This window comes from Nicotiana sylvestris, chromosome 3, assembly GCF_000393655.2.
Source record: "Nicotiana sylvestris chromosome 3, ASM39365v2, whole genome shotgun sequence".
NCBI lineage: Eukaryota > Viridiplantae > Streptophyta > Magnoliopsida > Solanales > Solanaceae > Nicotiana > Nicotiana sylvestris.
In genome coordinates, this window is record NC_091059.1 from 182712442 (window position 1) to 182731958 (window position 19517).

The 19517-nt window shown below is 38.0% G+C and overlaps 1 protein-coding gene across 1 annotated transcript; it reads left to right on the forward strand.

Moving 5' to 3' along the window:
- Positions 1-11032: 11032 nt before the first annotated feature.
- On the forward strand, positions 11033-11410 carry LOC138888452 (uncharacterized). The gene has a single exon (XM_070170317.1). The coding sequence runs from the start codon at positions 11033-11035 to the stop codon at positions 11408-11410; it is 378 nt and encodes a 125-aa protein (XP_070026418.1).
- Positions 11411-19517: the final 8107 nt, after the last annotated feature.

A 19517-nucleotide genomic window follows, 5' to 3' on the forward strand; every position in this document is an offset into this window, starting at 1 on the left:
GCTGTGAAAGGCAATAACCTAGCCAAGGAATAAGTATCCTCCATTTTGTTGAAAACATTTGGCGAGACCCTCACCAAAGGAGCATTGACTTAGTATTCACAGCTGCCTCGCGTGTTCCATTGAAACATTTGAAGAAATGACCGACAAGTTCGTAACAATCCATGCTGGGGCCAAAAAGGCAGAGGCAAGAGTGAACGACATATTCGATATCAAACAATCACCGGGAGAAGGATTGAGGGACTTCCTCATCCGGTTCAACCGGGTAAGAATGACCTTACCAAACATATTGGAAGGAATGACTGTCGCAGCTTTCCAGAAAGAGTTAAACAGAAATAGTTCGAGGGTGACAAGAAAGTTGTTAAGTCAGCTTATGAAGTATCCCCCAAATACTTAGGATAAAATACACAACGCCTATTGTGCCAAGGTTAGAATTGACGAGGACGACCTCAATGGGACAACTCACCGATTGACCTCAGTACAAACAGATTCCAGGAAAGATCGAAGAAACGATACCAAAAGGGACTTCGTGGATCCACAACCCAACCGGGAACGACATCTACCATATGTCAGAAGTGCCATTGTACCCCCCCTTCCTGCCACAAAAAGGGCCCACCCAGACCAAGGACAAGGACTCACCAGAACGAGAGAGGTATGCCCCTTTTGCTATCCGCTCAATATTTTTGTGTGTCACCTTCAGATATAGTCTACACATTGTAGAAGCTCGAATCGAAGGTAAAATGGCCACAAAAGATGAAGTCGGATCCAAGCACCAGAAAGTCATATGCACTTTGCGAGTTCCACCAAGAACGAGGGCACAAAACCGAGGACTGCATCGCCCTAAGACAGGAGGTCGTAAACATGCTTCGGCAAGGACACCTCAAGGAGCTATTGAGCGACCCTGGAAGGACCAATTTTGCCAGAGAACACGAACAGTGTCAGTGACCGCCGAAGTTTCCCTCACCAACCCACACCATCCAAATGATCATCGGTGGTGGTGACGACGCTTCTATCAACAGCGCAAAGTTCACCACAACCCATAAGATCAAATGGTCGATCACTTATGAACAGTATGACAAACTCAAAGAAAGTATCATCTTCAATAAGTCAGATACCCACGGTTTGATTTTCCCTAACTACGATGCCTTTGTTATCATTTTACGAATTTTAGATACAGATGTAAGACGCATTATGGTAGACAATGGGAGCGATACATGCATTATCTACCCTCGGGTACTTGCACAAATGAAACTCGAGGATAAGATAGTGTCACGTTGCATCTGGCTAACAGGTTTTAACAATGCAGTTGAACGAACATCTGGAGAAATCACACTCTTCGTCCTAGCAGGTGGCGTCACTCTGGAAACCACATTCCACATCATAGACCAAGACACGACATACAACGCCATAATAGGGTGACCATGGATACATGCCATTAGAGCCATCCCCTCCAGCTTGTACCAAATCATCAAATTTCTGACGCCATGAGGAATATTCAGCATTCGAGGAGAACAATGCACATCTCAGGAATGCTGCCGCATCGCCCTGGATTGTATGACCACTGAACAAATGAAAGGCAAAGCCAAAAGAGGCAAAGCAATTAACAAGGCCGAGGTCGAGCTCTTATGAGAGAGAAGACGTTATTAGAGACCCTGATACGATAGAAACCGCGGAATCAACCATAGAAGACCTCGACCCTGTCCAACTAGACGGCAACGACCACAACTAGAAAGCATACATCGGCTGCAAGCTTCAAGATCCAGATAAATTTCGTCAATTCTTAACTACTAACGCGGACTTGTTTACTTTTAGCCATGCATATATGCCATGTATCCAAAGGAAATGGCTACACACAAATTGAACATCGACCAATTCCACCCCTCGATGAGGTAGGTTAGGCGTAAGTTCAACTCCATGATAGACAATGTAGTATGCGATGAAGTCAAAAAGTTAATGGAAAATATCTCTGTTAGAGAGTCAAAATACCCCCATGGATCGCCAGTGTGGTCACAGTGAAAAAGAAAAATGGGAAGTGTCAAATGTGTGTAGACTTTATAGATTTAAATAAAACATGCCCCAAATATTCATTCATATTATTTCATATTGATCAACTCATCGACGCAACCGTCGAGCACGAATTGCTGAGTTTTTTGGAAGCCTTCTCAGTTTAAAATCAGATCCTCATGGAAGAGGATGATCAGGAAATAACCACTTTCATCACCCATCAAGGAACGTACTGCTATAGAGTCATTCCTTTTAGACTGAAAAAACGCAGGGGCAACGTACCAAAGGTTGGTAACAAAAATGTCCAAGGACCAACTCGGCAAGACAATGGAAGTCTACATAGATGACATGCTGGTCAAGTCTAAAATAAAAGAAGATCACATCGACCACTTGAGAGAAACCTTCGACATACTCAAGCAATACGGAATGAAACTAAACCCCGAAAAGTGTGCATTTGGTGTGGCCTCAGGAAATTCTTGGGTTTCTTAGTGTCACACCGAGGCATCGAGGTCATCCCCGACCAGAGCAAAGCCATCGAAGGGATACCAGAGCACTTAACCACAAAAAATAGGTTTAGAGGTTGATTGGCCGCATTGCCGCCCTTTCAAGGTTCATCTCGCGATCATCTGATAGGTGCCACAAATTCTTCGGTGTACTTAAGAATGATAATGACCTCCAATGGACCTCCGAGTGCGCCCAATCCCTGAAGGAGTTAAAGGCTTACTTGTCGTTGCCACCACTGCTTTCAAAATCAGAACCTAGGGAGAGCCTCCTTGTCTACCTTGCTGTATTCGAAATAGTTGTGAGTGTAGTCCTGGTCCCGAGACAATAAAGGTACACAATCTCCCAACTATTACATTAGCAAAACACTAGTCGACGCTAAGATGAGGTATCCCCACCTCGAAAAATTGGCCCTGGCCTTGGTCGTAGCTTCACGAAAGGTTAGACCCTACTTCTAGTACCACCCTATTTCGGTAGTCATGACTTTTCCCTTGAGAAATATTTTGCATAAACTCGAGCTATCGGGAAGGTTAGTCAAATGGGCCATAGAATTAAGCGAGGATAATATCACATATCAACGACGAACGACAATAAAGTCACAAGTCCTTGCCGACGTGTTACACAAAACAAAAAAAAGTACGAAGATTAATGGCTAATACTTATGATCGGGGTTCCACTTCTCGGGGAATGGCAGTTTCTCCTCGGGGATGAGATCGCAGGTCCTTACCCGCACGAACCGGCTCATACAATCTCGGTCCTTGTCCTCATCGATACTTGCAAAAAAGGACTTCGTTGATCAGTATTGAAGCTCGATAAAGTCGAGGTCGATACAGCCGTATGAGGTGGCTGAGAGTGAATTCCAACCCCTTGGCCTTGACAGAGAAGAAGCGGAGCATAATCACTATGCACCAGAATGAGGGATGCACCTGGCCGAAGGTAACCTGGGTACATCTTGCAAAAATCGACAATAATTAGGTCAAGAAGACCCAATGTGAAGGGGTAGGTGTAAACACTTAGAAACCCCTCCACATGAGTGGTGATACTTTCTTCGGGGGGGGGGGGGGGGGCAGGGATCTGTACCATGACCTCGAGCCCCCAGTTGCAGTCTGTTTTCATGACTTCGAGCTTTTTCGCCGTGATCGAGCAGATATACATCGATACATGTTCACATCGGCCGGGGACCGACGGAGGATTCTCGACTTTGAAGTCGGTTTTTAGGACACAAGGGCCGGGAACAATTTAGTGAAGGAGCGGTTCCACCGGCGTTTTGTCACCGGCCGGCCGGGAAGAAGAGGAAGAAGCTTTCTCCTTTTGCGGGATGGTCTTGGAAGTTTTCGCCATTATTATAGGTAAAGGGAAGCGGAAAGAGATGAAAATTAGTGTTTTTTGCTAAAAGATTGAATCAACAGGCGGTGAAAGAGAAGAGATGGAGAGAGGAAGAGACTTAGAAAAGTTGGTGAAGATGAAAGTAAAGTTTTGATTCAAATGGGAAACGTGTATTTATAGATTCACGGTGACGGTTCGGTGGCACTAGTGGCCGACCGTCACTGGCAAGCATTAATGGTTTGGGAAACCAAACCGACGAGACATTTTGGCCACCTCGACCTCTTACGTCACGGGGATGATATCATTATTGGGGTCTTCAGAAAATCGAGGTTCAAGTCGTTTCTTATTATTTTATTCTAAGAAACGAGGGGACTATTTGTATACGGTGGAAATCGGGGCTACCCATTGTTCTTCGATGGAAAAAGTGATACCACGTCGGAAGACCAGGACACGAGCTCGGGGTCAAAGTTCCTTTCCAAGGTTGAGGTCTATAACACTTACCGAGGTCAGAAGAAGGCATGCTTCGAGATGGTACCAGTATGATTCAGTAACGGAAAGAGCGAGATACCTACAATAGGCCGGAGATCACAGCGTGAATTTTGGAATGGATTGGTCTTCAGCAGTTAAACAGTTGTCAAATATAATTTCCTACTATAATTAAAAGTGTACCTTATTTAGGATTTCCCTATTATATAAAAGAGGATCTCATTCATTTGTATGACACATTGTGCACTGATAAGAAAATACATGTTCATTATTCTCTTGCTATTTCACTTACTATTCATTAGAGTTGCTTTATAATTTGCTATTCCTATTATCACATCTCGAGACTATTATAGGCCGAAGTCGAGATTTGACTTGAACACTAGTTTGATTTACTTTGTTCTCTAATTTATTTATTAATTCTTTGTTTATCAATCGGTATTGGATTAAGTCACATATCCTTAAGACCACAATATAATTTAATTGTTACTTAAATTTTAGGGTAAACAAAGCTTTAGAGAAAGTAAAGCCCATTCAGGAGTGATTATTAACAGCCCAAAGTTGTCAAAAGTCATATTTAGATGCGTGAAGACAAGGCTTATCCTTTAGCATTGATGATTAGGCATTCTTGAAAATTTTGCCTACAAAAAATGTTACAGAGATTCGCAAAAAAGGCAAGCTTAGTTATGCCTTATTGGGCCATAGAGAATAAATATCCTATGAGTTAAAGTTACCGTCAAAGTTAGAGTCTGTCTACTTTATTTTTCAGGAATCTATACCAGAAGCACATGATGTTCAGATTGCATAGAACATATCTTATGAAAAGGTTCTAGATCAACGGTCCGCAAGCTAGGGACCAAGAAAGTGACTTCCATAAGATGTCATAGAGGAATAAGAACTTCGAAGAAAAGACGTGGGAAGCAGAGAAAGCAATAAATTCTAAGTACCCTCAGTTGTTTCAGATAGAAAATTCTTAGCGACTGAAGCTCGATCATATGTTTTCTTAGCTCATGTTATGTGATTTTGATTAGCACTCATTTTATGATTAAATGATATTCAAAATTTAAGCGTTACGGTATTTTTAGAAACAGAATTATTTAGACACAAGGTAAGTTATAGTTTATGGTATTTTCACTGAAACTGATGGTATTGTGAGGCTAAAAAGATATTATTCATTATTTATGGACTGTGCAAATGGTATATTTTTAGCCATTTGACAGGAGTGTGATAGCCCTGCTAACAGAGTAGACTGTCAAAAATTTTGTAAAATCGATAAGAGCTAGTTTCTCCTCTAAGACACCTTTTCAAAAGTACAGGAATGTGCGCCTTTATGTTTAAATATGAGTATAAATTTTCACTAAAGTAAAGGTTAAATAGATTTGAAAAAAGACGTTTAGTTACTTATTAAAAAGACACAACCTTTTAGAAAGGATACGTCAAATCAAATTAGATTTTTTCTTCTTAATAAATATTATTATTAAATTATATTTTTATAAGTAGAATATTTAAGTTATTAGAAGAATTTTTATGTAATTTGACATATAGATCAGTTACGTGTGGCTAGTAGTGCCAAATTTATAGCATGTTTGGCTAAACTTTTGAAATCAGCTTATTTTAAAAATATTTTTGGTACGAAGTAGTTTGTGTTTGACTAATAAATTTGAAAATCACTTTTGAGCAATAATTAATATTTGACCAAGCTTTTAAAAATTATTTTAAAATATATTTTTCTCAAAAGTGCTTTTCGAGAAAGTATTTTTCTAGAGAAACTATTTTTTTTCTAATTCTCAAAAAATGCTTCTATTTCTACTCAAAAGCACATTTTTCCTTCTAAAAGCTTGGCCAAACACCTTTACTTTTTTTAAAATATTTTTGGCAAAAAAAATACTTTTTTTACCCAAAAAGAAATTCGCCAAATAGGTCACTAATCCTTTAAAAAAAGAAGTATAAATCAGTAACTCAACAACCCGCACAATGTTATAATATGTCAATTTAGGCATGAGTCTAAGCTAGTCTAAGTATCTAACTAATATTTTGGTCGATTTGGGCAACCATGAGTCAACAACAACAACAACAACAACCCAGTATAATCCCACTAAGTGGGGTCTGGGAAGGGTAGTGTGTACGCAGACCTTACCCCTACCCTAAAGTAAAGAGGCTGTTTCCAAATAGACCCCCGACATCCTTCTCTCCAAGAACTTCCCACCTTGATCTTGGGGAGACTCGAACTCACAACCTCTTGGTTGGAAGTGGAGGTTGCTTACCATCAGAGCAACCCCTCTTGTCTTGGGCAACCATGAGTAAGGGTGACAAACGGGCGAGTTGGACAGAATTTGGGCGGATCAAGATGGGTTAGGTCAATAAATGGGTCATCGTCCAACCCAGCCCAAAATGTATTTGGGTTAAGATGGGCTGGGTCAAGATGGGCTAAACAAAACCCAACCCACCCAACTTGACCCATGTTTTAAAACTATGCTCATCTTGCATAAAAAAGCCTTTTACCTTAAAAGTGTAAGTTAAAAAATATTACAGGTGGGGGTGGGTGGGTGGTGTAGAAAAACAAAAAAGCAGAAAATAGAAAATTAAAAATACAAAAAAAAGTAAAAAAAAATGTTGAGGGAGTTTGGGGGGGGGGGGTTGCAGAAAACAAAAAAAATAAAAATTGAAAATACAAAAAAAAGTTAAAAGAAATTTTTGTCAAGTGAGAGGTAAAGGGGTATGGTGGGGGGGTGCAGAAAAACAAAAAACAAATAGAAAATTAAAAATACAAAAAAAGGGAATTTTTTTTTTGAGGGGGTTTGGGGGGGGGGTAGGGTGGGTGGGTAGTGCAAAAAAAATAGAAAATTAAAAATACAAAAAAAAATTAAATTTTTTAGGGGGTTTGCGGAGAGTGGGGGGAGCAGGGTGGGTGGGTAGTGCAAAAAAATAAAAAAAAACAGAAAATTAAAAATGCAAAAAAAAAAGAAGTAAAATTTGGGCAACTAAGTAAATTTCTAGATAAGTCGGGTTGAGATACCTTTGTTTTGGATGAGTTTCATGGGTTGCTTAATGGGTCAGAACGGGCTAAAAAATAAGAGAAATTTTCATAAAGCACTATCTTTTAGTAGTAATTAGTCATCTATAGATACCATTTGCTATATTACGGATTATAGATACATTTTCTGTGGTTATAAGATATTTTTGATGTATTTAAGCTATTGTATTCATGAATACAGTAGCAAAAATAGGCGTGAATCAGGGAAGTCCAGCTAATCAGTTGTTGTATTCTAGTGTATTCGACTGTATTCATGGAGTGAAACATGGGATTGCAGTTGGACAAATTATTGTATTCGACTGTATTCACGGTGTGAAATAGGGGATTACATTGTTTTTAAAACGGAAAGTGAATCAATTAACATAATAGACTTCTAATATAACTCAACAAACTCAATTATAACACACAAATTTTGTATTTTCAATTATAAAAAAGATTCTCAACCAAAAAATACCCCAAAAACATAACAATCTTCAGAGAAATTATATAATACATCTGAATACATAAATTATATTAATTAAAAAAAAATATATGAGTACATTTATGACATATAGCGAGACAGTGAATACAATGAAATACATAGAATACAACGGGATACATTAAAATACAATGAGAAAAAAAGACAGTGAATACAATGAAATACATGGAATACAACGAGATACATTGAATTACAATGAAAAAAAGACAATGAATACAATGAAATACATGAAAATACAATGTGATACGTTGAAAATACATTGAAATATATTAACAGAAAATCAAGTTGCTCAGCCCCAAAATCCGTCGTCTTTGTTCAAGAACAAACACTAATTTCCGGCGAATCCGCAGTCGAGCAAAAATCCTGAATCTCACTGCTCACACGCATCATATACATTGCTTCTGACACATCTGGCAGTACCATCGTAGCTTTTGTAAGCCCTTAGCTTTGATTGTTTATGATAAGTATGGTATGGCATATAACGATAATACTAGTGACAAAGAGGAATAAGTAAAGTCCAAAAAAAACTGTGATCCTACTTGGGGTTTATCTGTATGCCAAAATATTGGCAGGGCGTGGCAGATGTGTGGATACACAGTGATTTTGCTACAATTTTATATGTTGTTTCTTTCTGGGATTGAGGTGAAAAAGATTAATAACTGCGTGAATAGAAGAAGGAGGCGGTAAAACTGAAGCAAAGGATCAAAATATTGGCCTCCGACGCGGAGGAGAGGTGCTTTTGGGTCAGTGAATCCGGTATTATTTGGAAGAGAGAATGACATGTATAAATTAGAGAGAGAAAATAGTATAATTGAATAGCGTATTTAGTGGCTTAGGGGTAGGAGATGCCAAAATTAGATATTTTGCTATAAACAGTAAAATGTATCTATAGAATATAATTTTATTTAAATGGTATTTATTTAAAATAAATAAGGTGTTAACCTTTGCTATAGGAGGTAAAAATTCCAAAAAATAATAGGTTAACTTGGACTCAGCCCAAATTGACCCATGAGCTAATATATTTGTAGTCCAACCCATTAATCTTTGGGTGGGTTGGACGGGTTTACTCAAATTACCACCCCTAACCATTTAGTGTATATTTTTCTCTCTCTGTATATTAATATTCTTTCTCCTTCACGTAAAGAAACTAGTAACTTTTTACTTGGTTGGTGATTACTAAAATTAAAAGTTAAATAAAAATATAAATTTGAGTTGCACGAATTAGCTTATGACCCTTTGCGAGGAGATCCACTATTTTATTCTATTTCGATAGTTATGCTAAGTTTAAAAGCTCGTACCAAAAAATAGGTTGAGCGAACAATGTCTAAGGATAGAAAAGGATAGAGTCATTCTATTTGGCCTTTGATACTTTTTCCAAAGTTGGCATCAGTTCACTTTTCTATTTAAGAAGTTCTCTGCTGCTTAAAAAACAAGGGAAGTTATCCATAAGAGGGGCTGTGGCGTTTAAATTTAAGTTAGGTTTTAGAACTTATAGTTTGGAAGTTCAAGGGCTTTCTCTCTCCACCATTTTTTTTCTCTCTCTAAATACATTTAATTATATCCAATAATCATTTTTATTGGATATCCAATAATCATTTTCTCTCTCTCTAAATCTTCGTAGATACATATATACATATATATATATATATATATATATATATATATATATATATATATATGTGCACATTGACAGTGTGAAATTCTTAAGAAAAATATTTTCTCTGCGCATCACCGAGGCAAAATTTTGGTGGCCTTAATCTTGATCTCCGACAAAGTGTATTAAATTGGAGAAAAAGATTTCTTGGTTAGTCTAAATACCAGAGAAAACACAAAAATATTCGAAGCTCGTCCTAATCCATCATCGCCGGCCAGATTTTCTTTAACTTCAAAGGCTGCAATCCAGGTTCTATTGTTCCTCTCTTATCTTGATATTCTAATAATTTGATATTTTAGCGTAATTGTATCTCCTTGCCCACCTATTTTGTTCTTGAATCTTTAGTTAGTATTTGCCCTAGCATTATTAAATTAATTGCACTAGTGATTATTTTGCCTACTTGTTTATATTGTTATCTACCTGTTTACATCTTTATTTTGAATCTTTATTTCAAATATATCCTAGTAGTTCTGTTCTAGTTTTGCACATTTTCTTTGTGACCTTTAGTTGTAGATTATAGTCCCCTTTAGCTCTTGTATTGTATTTCTTCACCTATTTTTCTATCATGTAGTTGTGGAATAGTTCCTTTATTTTATTTCTTCACCTGTTTTTCCGATCTTTAGTTGTAGATTATAGTTCCCGTTGGTTCCTTTATTTTACTTCTTCATCTGTTTTGCGACCTTCAGTGGTAAATTATATTTCGGTAATTTATTTTATTTTTGTCGCTTTTTTCGTAGTGACTCCTAGATTATAGTGGCTTTGGTGAATGATGGTAGGATAAAGTGTTGTCCTCAGGGGAGTCAGCGTGAGGGAGGGGGTGTAGGGGTAAAAGGGCTAACGAAGCTACAAGGCTGAGAGTGGGGTCTTGGAATATAGGAACTTTGAGTGAAAAATTTGTAGAGTCAGCGTAGATTCTCGAGAAAAGAAAGATTAATATAGCTTGTATACAGGAGACTAGGTGGGCAAAAGATAAGGCACGGGATGTGGGCGGTATCAAACTTTTGTATTCTGGGAGGGTGGGGGCGGGAACGGGGTAAGTATCTTGGTTGATAAGGACCTTCGTGAACTAGTGGTGGAGGTTAGGGGGTGAATGACATGCTGATGACTATTAAGCTGGTTGTTGGAGGTTTTACTTGAAACATAATCAGTGCGTACGCACCCCAAACATGCTTGGATGAGGAAGTCAAGAGGCGTTTCTAGGAGGATTTAGATGAGATGGTGCATGGTATCTTGCATACCGAGAAGCTTTTCATAGGAAGAGATTTCAACGGCCATATTGGAGCGACGTCTAGGGTATGGTGATGCGCATGGTGGCTTTGGTTTTGGAGATAGAAATGGATGAGGAACGTTTCTGCTGGACTTTGCTAGAGAATTTTATTTAGTGATAGCAAACTCGAGTTTTCCAAAGAAGAGGGAGCACTTGGTCACCTTTCGAAGTTTGGCGGCTGAGACTCATATTGATTATTTACTATGCAGGAAGTCCAATAGATGTCTTTGCACGGATTGCAAGGTCATCCCGAGCGAGAACCTCTCAACCCTTCATAGGCTCCTGGTCATGGACCTTGAGATCACGAGAAAGAGAAAGAAGAGGGTAATGTATAGCCAACATAGGATCAAGCGGGGAACCTTGGCGGAAGTTAAAGCGCAGGAGTTGGGGGTCAAGCTGGTGACTATGGGGGCTTGGAGGAGTAGTGGGGATGCAAGCGCTATGTGGACCACTACTGCGCAGTGCATTAGGGAAGTCGCGAGAGAGGTATTAAGGGTCTCAAAGGATTACTCGAGTGGTCACAAGGGAGGCTGGTGGTGGAATGGAGAGGTGCAAGGAAAAGTGAAAACCAAGAAAGTAGTGTATTTGAAGCTAGTGGAAAGTATAAACGATAAGGAGAAAAGGGCGAATAGGGAGCATTATAAGTTGTCTAAGAAAGAGGCATAGCTGGCAGTGACAGCGGCTAAGACTGCAATTTTTAGTCATTTGTATGAGGAACTCGAGGGTCGATGTGATGATAAGAGGTTGTTCAGGTTAGCCAAGGCACGAGAAAGGAAGGCGTGTGACTTGGACCAAGTGAAGTGCATCAAGGACGAAGAAATTAGAGTTTTGTTGGATGAAGGGCTTATCCATCGGATATGGCAGACCTACTTTCATAGTTTCTTGAACGAGGAGGGAGACATGAGCATTGTACTGGGTGATTTGAAACTCTCCGAGAGTCGTTGTGACTTTGAGTATTGTAGGCGGATTAGAGTTGATGAAGTTGAGGGGGCTATGCGTAGTATGAGCAGGGGAAAAGCGGCCGGGCCGGATGAAATTCCGGTGGAGTTTTGGAAGAGTGCGGGCAAAACAGGCTTGGAGTGGCTCACTAAGTTATTTAATATCATTTTTAAAACGAAGAAGATGCCTGAAGAATGGAGGTTAAGCACGATGGTTTCTATATATAAGAACAAGGGTGATATCCAAAATTGTAATAACTATTGGGGTATCAAGCTACTTAACATACTATGAAAGTCTGAGAAAGAGTGGTAGAGCTAAGGGTGAGGAAGAGTGTGTCTATTTTCGAGAACCAGTTTGGATTTATAACGGAACGTTTGACAAAAGAAGCCATCTACCTTGTTAGGAGATTGATGGAGCAGTATAGAGAGAGAAAGAAGGACTTGCATATGGTGTTCATCGACTTAGAAAAGGCGTACGATAAAGTTCCGAGGGAGATTTTTGAAGATGTTTGGAGGCTAGAGGTGTACGTGTTGCCTACGTTAGGTTGATTAAGGACATGTATGATGGAGTAAAGACCCGAGTAAGGACGGTGGGTGGGGACTCAGACCATTTTCCGGTTATGATAGTGATGCATCAGGGGTCGGTACTTAGCCCTTTTTTGTTTGCTCTGACAATGGACGTACTGACGCGCCACATCCAAGGGGAGGTACTGTGGTACATGCTATTTGCCGATGATATTGTATTGATGTCACGACCCAAAATCCATTATGGGTCGTGATGGCGCCGGACACCGCTGTCAGGCAAGCCAACCATAATTACTTAATTCTCGTTTTAAAAATTTTAAAATGATTTCTTTTCCTTACATTAAACAATAAATAATGAACCTAACCGAGAAAATAATGATGTCTTTAACAAATTTAAATACTAAATAGTCCCATAGTCATTCCAGAACCCGGTGTCACAAGTGCATGAGCATTTACTAGAAAATGAAATAAAATACAATAAATGTCCGGAATACAAATTGGACAGAAACAAAAATACAGTACACTCTGAAGTAAACTCTGCTGGCTGCAATAATCTCGCAAGATGCAGCTCACCTAAGTCTCCGTATCTACCATGCCGCTGCGTCCAACTAGGCCACTATACATACATGTGTCTTTGCAACAAAAATGCACAACAAGTGTAGTATGAGTACGAAAACGACGTGTACCCAGTAAGTATCTCGTCTAACCTCGAAGAATTAGAGACGAGATGTCGAATTCGATGCTTACTAATGGTCTAATAATAATATATTGAAAATGTGAGGGAATCATGGAATTTATAAAATAATTATAAACTCATAAATCCCGAAAGCAGGTAAACAACTTCTCAAATAATAATGGATTTCAAAGGTTTATATTTTATCATCTTTATCAATTTATCTCAGGAAAGCAATACAAGCATGCACATATCATGCCGAGGTTGTACGGCCCGATCCAACAATATTTAACTGTGCACTGCCAGAGAGTCGAATGACACGAACCATAGATGCATCTATTTAATCTGCCGAGGCGTTCGGCTCGGTCCAAAAACAAACACACACAAACAGTCAAAATCAAGAAGTCGTCAAGGAACAATTATTCAAAGAAAGGCCAATTCTCTTTTAACGATTTAAGGAAACGAAGTTTAATCTTTTTATAAATTCATTTACTAATTCGATATGATTTAAGCAATTCAAACTGTCAATAAGATTACAAATATTCCAAGTATAGCATGCTTTTGGGTCCTAAACTACCCGGACTTAAGCATAATAGTAGCTATGTACGGACTCTCGTCACCTCGTGCGTACATAGCCCCCACAAATAGAAGCACATAAGCAATTATTTTACCTATGGGGACAATTCCCTCTTACAAGGTTAGAAAGGAGACTTACCTCGCTCCGAAGTCCAATAACCGGCTTCCAAGCCCTTCCGACGACTCAAATCGATACCCCAATGCTCCAAAACTATCCAAATAACGGGCAAATCAAGGAACATACACTCTAATACTCATAACAATTCAATTTACATAAAATACCAACTCCGCTCGAAAAGTTGACAAAATTTCCCCCGGGCCCACCTGCCCGGATTCTGAAATTTTTCGAAGATAGATTTTATCCATGGCCTCAAGAACTCAAATATATAATTTTCTCTCAATTTCATGCCCAAAATCGTGGTCAAAATCTAACAATACCAATTTTTCTAGGTTTTCTCTCAAACCCCAAGTTTCTACTAATTTTCATTCTTTAATCCGTAATAATGCCATGTATTTAACGTCTCATGAGTGGAACAACTTACCTTGACATAGATAAAGAAAATCTCTCTTCCAAAATCTCCAAAATTGCCTATCCCGAAGTGAAAATGGGTGGAAATGAGCCAAAACTTGTCTTTTATAAAACCTTTTTGCCCAGCGAACATCCTGCACTTGCGGTCACTTGACCGCTTCTACGGTTCCGCAGGTGCGGCGTCTTCTTCGCACATGCGCCTTTCCCCGCTTCTTCGACCTTCACCTTCGCACCTGCGTGTGCCCAAATGCCCGCTTCTACGACTCCTCCTGCTCTATCCTCTTTCTGCTTCTGCGGTTTCCTTCTTGCTTCTGCGGGCTCGCACCTGCGGTGCCCACTCCGCAGGTGCGATTACACCAGTAGACCCCCAGCTTCAGTAGCTCTTGGTCCGTTAACCACCCAGAATCCACCCGAGGCCTCGTCCAATTACACCAACCAGTCCCATAACATAATGTGAACCTGTTCGAGGCCTCAAATCACATCAAACAACGCTAAAATCACGAATCACACTTCATTTCAAACTTGAAGGACTTTAGAAATCTAAACTTCAACATTCGATGCCGAAACCCGTCAAATCATGTCCGATTGACCTCAAATTTTGCACACAAGTCATATTTGATTTTACGGACCTACTCCAACTTCTAGAATCGGAATCCGACCCCGATACCAAAAAGTCCACTTCCGGTCAAACTTCTCAAAAACCTTTAAATTTCTATCTTTAGCCAAATGACTCCAAAATGACCTACGGACCTCCGAATTCACTTCCGATCGCGCTCCCAATACCAGAATCACTGTACGAGCTATTCTCAGTCTCAGAATCCCAAACAGACCTTGATAACACTAAAATGCACTTTAACCCAAACTTATGAAATTCTTTCAAAATGCTAACTTCCACAATAGACGCCGAAACGTTCCCGGGTCATCCAAAACCCGATCCGAACATATGCCCAAGACCGAAATTATCACACGAACCCGTTGAAACCTTTAAATCCTATCCGAGGTCGTATACTCAAAAATCCAATCTTAGTTAATTCTTTCAACTTAAAGCTTCCGAAATGAGAATTCTCTTTCCAGATCAACTCTGAACTTCCCGGAATTCAACTCCGACCACGTGTAAAAGTCATAATACCTTAAGTGAAGCTGCTCGTTGTCTCAAACTGCTGAACGATGCACTAGAGCTCAAAACAACCGATCGGGTCGTTACAATTGATTGACGAGACGCGAAACGGTATGAACGCAGAATTCGAGGTATGGAGGCAAACACTGGAATATGAAGGCTTCAAGTTGAGTAGGACCAAGACAGAATACTTGGAGTGAAAGTTCAGTGGCGATAGTCGAGGAGGGGAAGGGGAGGTGAGGCTGGACTCGCAGGTCATCCCTAGGATAGGTAGTTTTAAGTACCTTGGGTCTATTATTCAGGGGATGGGGAGATTGATGAAGATATCACACATCGTATTGGAATGGGATGGATGAAATGGAGACTCGCTTCCGGTGTTTTGTGTAACAAGAAGGTGCCACTGAAACTTAAGGGTAAGTTCTACAGAGTGGTAGTCAGACCAACGACATTGTATGGGGCTGAGTGTTGGCCAGTCAAGCTCGCTCATGTCCAGAAGATGAAGTTAGTAGAGATGAGGATGTTGAGATGGATGTGCGGGCACACCAGGTTAGATAGGATTAGAAATGAGGATATTCACGATAAGGTGGGTGTGGCCCCTATTGAGGACAAAATGCGGGAAGTGCGGCTTAGGTGGTTTGGTCTTGTGAGGAGGAGGAGCACAGACGCCCTAGTGAGGAGGTGCGAGAGGTTGACATTGGAGGGCCTATGGAGAGGTAGAGGTATGCCAAAGAAGAGGTGAGGAGAGGTGATTAGGCAAGACATGGCGCAACTTCAACTGACCGAGGACATGACCCTTGATAAGAAGGTATGGAGATCGAGAATTAGGGTAGTAGAGTAGGTAGTCTAGAGTGTTCACAACAGTAATATTGACATGCGGTCTCACTTTCTATTGGTAGTAGGTTTTTATAACTAACCAATGTTTTCTATCATTGTTGATCACATTACTATCTTGTTGTTTTTATTTTGCTTTTATGTGGCTTTTTGGTATTGTCCCTCCGTACTCTATATTTTCATTAATGTGGTGCTTATGCTTTCCTAAGCCGAGAGTCTACTGGAAACAACCTCTTTATCCTCACAAGGTAGGGGTAAGGTCTACGTACACACTACCTTTCCCAGACTATACACTATAAAATAATACTGGGTATGTTGTTTTTGTTGTACGATAGTTATGCTATATGACCGAATTTCCTAGCATCTGCATCAATAACCTGCATTTACAGATGATATAACTACTACTTCTGTGGAGTCTTGCATTAACATAAATCCCTACACCGCATAAGTTTGATTAATGGTTAGAGGCTTTAAAACACTTGTTATATTTTGATCAAGTTGAAACATCAGTATAATTCTGTACAAGTACGGACGTTGTCTTTTCTCCTATTAAGCCTAATAATTATATATATATATATATATATATATATATATATATATATATATATATATATATATATATATAAAAGTACGAAGGCTTTTACCGAAATATCGTTCGTCTTTTTTACCCTTTTAAAATAGAGTTCACACTTGATAAAATAGTCATTTAATAGTTCCTAATATTTAGAATTTTAAAATCAATTAAAAATTTACTTTTCAAGTCTTTCCTTAATTGAGATATGTAGAAAGTTAGAACTTTAAAATCAATTAAGATTTTTTTTCTTAAAATCAATTAAGATTTTTTTTCTTAAAATCAATTAAGATTTACCTTATAAAATCGTCTTTCTCTTCTCTTCTATAATTAATTAATGCATTATTGCTGTAGAAAAAAAAAGAGTTTGAGGCAATGCTAGACTAAATTCACCCAGGAGCCCTAATCTTAAGGGCAATACATATATTATTCCTTTTTGTAATGTATTCCACATACGTTTGCATTTTGTTAACTGTAAAAAAATTATTCTTTTATTATTTAAATTAGGTAACACAATTATTATTTTTCATTTTTCGCATTGCCATACAATTCGTTTTTTAGGAATAAAAGATTATACCACTTAAGACTTTAGGTTAAAAAAAAGATTTATCAATTTTGAATTATATTTAAGCACCATTATTTATTACTCTATATAAAGATGCTCCCCTCCGGGCTCCAGCCACATATATCAAGTAACTTTTCGATGTATGCTTCCTACTTTTCTTTTATGTTACATGATATGTTATACTCAATACAAAATCTCATGCCGATTCACTTTTCAATTTATTTTTTGATTGATTTTTATTTTTCTGAAAAGTTCAAATTTGAATGTATTGTTTATGTTGTCTCGTTGTAGGTGCATTGTAGGTATAATTAGTGTCAAATATTGTAATTTTTTGTCCAAAAAAGTGATTTTTTAAAAATTTATTTATTTATTAAATTATTGTATATCTATTTCTTGCATGATTAGTTGAGTAACAAAAATTCACAATTTATTTAAAGTTAGAACATGCTGCGAATTTTGATGGCTTGTAAATAGTCTAATACTTGAAACTGTATAAATAAAGTGCCATGTATTAAGCGGTATGAATACATATGAAGGTTATCCATAATTCAAAATAGTCAATTTGGAAATATAATTTCGATTAATGAAGCACATCCATTATTCTTCCTAATTAAACTCACAAAGAGATATATTCCCTATCAATGTACTTGCGACACATGATTCTTCGAGCTTTTAGTTTCTATATTTTAATTTGTTTTGAAGTTTGCAACAGTATTGTCATTATATTGCATTTAAAAGTTTTGATAAATATATTTAGCCATTTAGGCATCATCTTGGTGGGAGCCAGACAATTATGCACAAATTTTGAGCGAGTGCAACTATTAGGCATACATTTTGAGATTCTTATGAGATGGCTGAAAGTATAATTTATCATTAGCTTTAATGACTAACATAGCAAAAGGATCACAAAGATTATAATCAAGTGTTACCACAAAATTGTTTGTCGAACAAAGTCTTATTTCACAAAAGATCTAATAATATGTTTAGAATGTACTATTGGATATATTTGTTATTTAATTATTTTTTTAATATTTTACATCTTGACATTAAACAAAATTTTAGCTATCAAATCTCTCTCGCCATTTGAATTATGCAAAAATGTTTAATATTTAAAAAATTTTAAATTGAGTAATTGTAATACTCGATACTTAAGTTAGGACATTTAAGTCACTAGCCTAATAAAAAAAAAAAAGAATTGCATGGGCCAAGGCCCATCCTATGAACACGTGACGGGATTTAGGGATTGGGAAAGCCAACTCCAAACTTAAAGAAACAAAAGGAGTAGTTGCCGGAATAACTACTTGGACATCAACGTTATTGACAAGCAAGTGAGGAAAGGAAATTGTTGGCAGTAAAATTTACGATTAAAGGAAGAAAGATTGGACGTATATAGCAGCTTCAACTGAAAACTATCCTTCGGCAAAAAAAGGTTAGTTTTTCCATTCTGTTGATTTTTCTTTAGTTTCTGGTGAATTCCTTTAAACCTCGATTTCTGTGTATGTGATTTTATCGGGTATTGAAAATTTAATACAAAGAAAAGGGATATTGTGGACAATAATATTTAAGTTTCGAATTATATACATGATTAAGGAAATTGAAAAGTACAAGGAATAAACTATATAAATTGCCTTTTTATTTAAAAGATTTTGGATTAATCTAAATTGCCCATAGCATGGGTAAATATTATTTAGCGAATTAATGATAAAATATAAAACTCGGAGGATTGGGTATCCTAAATTAGTGATGAATTTAGCCTAAATGAGGCGATTAACACAAGATCGGTGTTGATGTGGTTATAGATTGATTGAAGAGAGTCGTACGGATCGTTCGAGGTGACGAGTTTGGTATTTTACATGAGTATTGTGAGTAGTAATCTTACCTTAATTTGTGTTTTCATAACCTGCATGGTTTATATATGATTTTAAAAAATAAATGTGTTACCAATGCTTTAAAATTGCATGTGGGACAAGTCATTTACTTGATATGGTACCGAACAGTGTACTTGAGATGTTTACCGGTTAATCTAAACATTTTCACCGTTACTAGATATGTTTTACCGTTACTTGAGATGTTATAATTGTTTAAATTATTATCACTGTTACTAGACATGTTCTACTGTTACTTGAGACACGCTTACCATTACCGCAATAAAATTTCAAGAGTTGATAAGAAATTATATGCCCTTTATAATTTTGAAAATGTTTTGTACGAGTATTTACTGTTTACAAGAAAGAGTATAAATGGGAGGAAACTTTGAAGGATTCCATAGCTAATGGCGGGTTCGTTAGACCTGGTGCACCTTGTATTTACCGATTACCGAGTACAGTTATAGCCCTCCCTAGTGGGAAGGTAGAACTAGCATACAGTTATAGTTTTTCCCTCGAGTAGGGACCTACAATTGACTCCTTTTACGAAGGGGTCCACACAGTGATACAGATATATGATCCT